The sequence below is a fragment of the Pygoscelis adeliae genome, unplaced genomic scaffold (genome assembly GCF_000699105.1).
Source record: "Pygoscelis adeliae isolate BGI_AS28 unplaced genomic scaffold, ASM69910v1 Scaffold537, whole genome shotgun sequence".
Classification (NCBI taxonomy): Eukaryota; Metazoa; Chordata; class Aves; order Sphenisciformes; family Spheniscidae; genus Pygoscelis; species Pygoscelis adeliae.
Genome location: NW_008825213.1, coordinates 539434 through 543924, shown reverse-complemented (window position 1 = coordinate 543924; position 4491 = coordinate 539434). Strand labels below are relative to the sequence as shown.

General features: G+C 52.5%; 1 protein-coding gene across 1 annotated transcript in view; it reads right to left on the bottom strand.

Annotated features, from left to right (window-relative positions):
* Positions 1-488: 488 nt before the first annotated feature.
* Positions 489-4491, bottom strand: part of MOB3A (MOB kinase activator 3A) — a 4755-nt gene continuing 752 nt past the window's right edge. The window contains exons 2-3 of the mRNA XM_009329059.1: positions 2617-2819; positions 489-1906 (exon numbers count right to left, since the gene is read on the bottom strand). Of these exons, the coding sequence (XP_009327334.1) occupies positions 1877-1906; positions 2617-2819 (233 nt within the window). The 3' untranslated portion in view covers positions 489-1876. The remainder of the gene's footprint in view (positions 1907-2616; positions 2820-4491) is intronic.

Below are 4491 nucleotides of genomic sequence, written 5' to 3'. Positions count from 1 at the left end.
TGCGGACCCTGAATGCAGAGCCTTGGCCAATCCAGTCCGTCAGCCTCAACGGCTATGCCCACAGCTCCTTTCAGCGGCGGCAAAGAGCCCGTCAGCAAGCTGGTAAGCTTGAACTCGCCTCTCCTGCCCACATCCACCCAAGTTTTAGAGCTGGGAGAATCAGCCCTAGGGTACAGGGACATTGCAGAGACAAGTCAGGACAACCCCAGCCTGCTAGTTGAGCTCCAGCACCCGCCCGCTCTGCCCCACAGCCCTGGGAACAAGCGTGGGGCTCGGAGCAGCCCGGACCCGGCACCTCGAGAGCAGGAGGAATCAAACCTTAGGGCAGCAGAGCCAGGAGCACACAGCCAAGAGCTTTTAGCAACTGTAGGAAACAGCTCTCCAGCGTACTTCCCCAGGAGTCCAAACACACCATGTTTGCTTTGCTGATAGAAAGCCTCTGACAAATGCGTAATCACGAGACATTTAGCAATCGGGGCGTGCTATGTAAATACAACATAATTTATTGGTTCCATTTCAGAGAACTATAGTGGTATTTGTACGAGTGTCCTAACGATAGTACAAGAAATGAGTCACATATGTACAGAGATTCTAGGACACAGAAAAACTTTGTACGGAAGAAGTGGTTAGTGGTACAGTTTGATCACTGTTCATAGAAACCTTTTCTCTTACTGTAAACCCTGCTCCCCCACGCCCCCCCAGATCCTAGGTAGACCTATCTACCTACCTCGGGGGCACTGCAAAGCTCTCGTCACGCAGCGGAGTTGCTTGTGCAAGCAGCAGGCAAGGCTAGCGGTCTCCGGCTGCACACCAGACTTTGGTTACGAGATGTGTGCAGCTGAGTGGGGACGTGCTGCTCAGGAAGAGGGAGAAGGCTCCGTACCCTAGCGGGAAGCAGAAAGTGGTCCACGCGCAGCCAGTAAGTGAGGCTGGAGGGCAAGCAGCCCAGTTCCTTCTCGGCAGGGTCAGCGTACCACAAGGAGATGGGGAAGTGCAGGTGTTCGAGAAGAAGACTTCCCGACGCCTGTCCCAGCACCCTCCCCCTGCTCATTCCCACGAGGCACAGGTCTGCTTGGCCTAATGCCGCCAGCGCGGATCCCCGTCCCCCGTGGGGACAGAGCACCCAGAGCCGCAAGCTGGGCCGTGCACGGGGAGAAGCTCAGCTCGGAGCTGGTGTAAGGGGCAAGAGCAGATTCACAACAGCAGCGCTCCCAGCAGTGACTCCTCCATTAGCAGTGGCAGCGCTGGTCTAGCCATGAAAGAAACCCAAGTCCAACTTCTTTCAGAGGGAAAGCAAGGAGGGCCAAGCCTTGGGGACGGGATGCCAAGTGGAGGGTGAGCACAAAAGCAGCTCTGTCCAAAAACTGGACTCACAGCCAGTGGAAGAGGTGCTGGAACCAAACAGCACCTCGGGGGATCCACGTACACCAGCATTTCTTCCCCAGTCCCCACGTAACCGCCCTTCACGGGCGGGAAATGGGTGTCCGGAGGGAAGTACCGCTTCCATGGCAGCACCAGCTACACGACATGGCTCTATCTGAAGCATCTGGCTCGGATCGCTTGGTGCCGCTGCAGTGAGGGGACAGGGAAGAGGCAGTACAGGGTGGCTCTTCCCTCCTCAAAGAGCGAGCATTTCCACCAAGTGGCCCAAAATATTTTCTTTTTTTATAGAAATTACTATAAAAAACTAGTTTATCTAGAGCATCTTTAAAAAAATATTCCTGCAATATCACAGTTTTACATTGAAACTCATTAAAAATATAGAGATTTCTTTAACAAAACGTCTCTGTTCTCCCCTTGAATCACGTCTCCAGTACGGGAGTGGGACTCGGCGTCCTCGGAAGAGACACCGAGCCGGGAGCAGGAAGGTCTGGTCTCAGTGGCACATCCGGGAGGTCATTTCCTTCTGTCAAAGGGACAGAAAAGACAAGGGAGCATGAATGAAGATCCAGATTGCCAGGTGAGGGTGTGGGTGAAAAAAACCTCACCTTTGTTTAGTCGTAAATACCCTTTTTGGGTGACAGGTGACACTGTAACTAAGAGCTCCAGCTTGGGCAGGTCCCTGTTCCCCCCACCACTCCCATTCCCAGGCACCGGCAGGACACCCTTCCACTGCCCGACGGCTCTGCAGGTCTGCTCTGTTGCTTACGGCTTTAGAAAGACCATCACCACCTCCTAGGGCTAACCGGTCACATTGTCCATCCTCCAGACTCCTTGTGAAGGTGGTGGTTGTCACCCCTGCTTTCCAGCATGGGAAGTAAGCACAGGGAGAGGGGTTTTAGCCATCCACATCCTGGGTGGCTAACAGTGCCGGGCTCACGCAGCGCACGCAAACCAGGCAAGCCAGCTGCTAGAAACGCAAGGAGGTTGCTGGAGAACAAGTCAACTTCCCCCAACCGGTGCCCAAATGACCCTGGCTCAGCTGTGCCCGCACGTCCTGACTCACAGCTTCCTGACGGCCAAACCGCAAGGCCGACCGATGTCCTGAATTTGGGCAACCAGTTTTGAGAAAGTACCAGAGACCTCTGTGACTCCTCCACCCCCAGCCCACCCCTTCTGCGCTGGCTGCAGACCCCGACAGACCGATGTGCGCCCCGAGCCCACCCAGACACTCACCAGTGGTTCCAGCTCCTTGGTGTCTATGAGATTGAACTCTTTCACAAAGTAGTAAAAGTGCTTGTAGCAGGTGTTCACGTGGGCTTCCGACCCCATCTGGGTGATCCTGTCGAAATGGTGGATGTAGACGTGGACAAAGACCCGGAAGAGCCTGGAGAGAATCTTCTTCACCACCGGGAGGAAGTTCTTGGGGAAGGGAGTACCTGGGAGGGAAGACACAACCATGAGAAACTTTCAGCGAAGTTAAAACTGGTTCCTTGGGACTGAAATAAATGGATAAAACGGTTAGATTGAGACAAAAGGGCTTCTGTCCCTGGTAATTTCCAGTTCCCCTATCCTTTTTCCTTTCCGTTTAGGTCAGATTTTTCAAAGCACAGATTTCTTAACTGACAGAGTGCTGCACGCCATCGATTGCTGCCAGCGACTGAAAACAAGAGACCAGCCTCGGAGATTCCCGGCAGCTGTTTCAGTCTGATAGAGTTTTCTTCCAGTCCTATTTGGCACGTTTCTATAAACAGTGCAAAATACTAGATATGACCAAGCAACTTCCCAAAAGAAAGAGTCGGTGCTATTAACTCCCCACAGTTATCTCTTATTTTGATACATCTTTAGCTCTTTGGTTAAAAATTAAAGACGTTAAGGTCCTCTTTAAAGGCATCAGTTCTTCAGGATTTGTTTAGCCAGGGCCCTGCAGCGGAGCGGTCTGGCCAACCAGCCACCTCAGTAGAACGCTACAGTTTAAAGTTCACACAGGTCGTTTCTGAAGGAATGAGGATTAGTTAAACCCTTTCAGTGCTCTGCAAGAACTGCAGCATTTCAGTCGGTGATAAGGGCGAGGAATCTGGTAACAGCTGAGCTGAAAACAACAACAACAACAATAAAAAAAAACCCCAACAACCCTCCTGCTGTCGGAAACTTGTCTGGCCTCCCCGAACAGAACAAACACCCTGCTTACAGTCCCCAGAGAGTCTTGCAGAAGAGTCCTAACTAAAGGCAACACAGCAGCCGTTTGGGTGACAGGAGGAACGGGTGAGGAGGATTTCAGTGCTTCAGCTGGCTGAAGAACTGGCTGTTTACGGCCCTGCTCCCCCCCTCTGCCCACTCAACACCAGGTTTAAGCAGCATTTTGGCAAGGGTGGAGGAGCCCCGCGGATGCTCGTGTGGCAGGGGCGGCAGATGTGTCCCAAACAGGGGCCAACTGCGTCCCATCAGAGCTTGGATGGGATAAACGCCGGGGCAGGAGGGAGGGAGCTCTGTTGCGTCTTGTCTTTTGCATCCCAGAAGATGGGAGCTCTGAATGGAATCAATCGTATTTACCTAATGCTTTAGATACTGAACTCTCACATCTTATTCAACACAAAATAAACAAAACTCCCAACAGTCTTCGTCCCAAAGCCAGTACACGAAGCTGCGTTTGGATATGCAGATTTAGGTGTCTTAGGCCAAATTCTCGTTTCCATCACCCTGGCAATAGATGAAACACCGCCCCTCCCTCCACGCACGTGTCAGCATCCCACCCAGCTGCAACAAACAGCCGAGTGCACGCCAGGAAGCACTGAGCTAGAAAGGGCAGAGTCAGCTAACGCCAGCCTGTAATAACAAAGAGGCTAATTACGGAAACGTGGCCACCATCACCAGGCCGACGCAGAGCACGCGCGTTGAACCCAAGCTAGCAATCAGCTCTGAAAGAGCTGTCCTTCAGGAGGCCACATCCAGCATGAACTACTAAAGAGTTATGTCAGAGACTGATTTCTCTAAGAGCAGCCTCTTGTTTTCACTGCCTGGGCTCAGCTTGGCTTTACTCGAGGTATCCGTGACTCCAAATGGGATGTGGTACAGCTCTGGGTATTTCAGAGGAGTTCAGAAGTTTCTCAG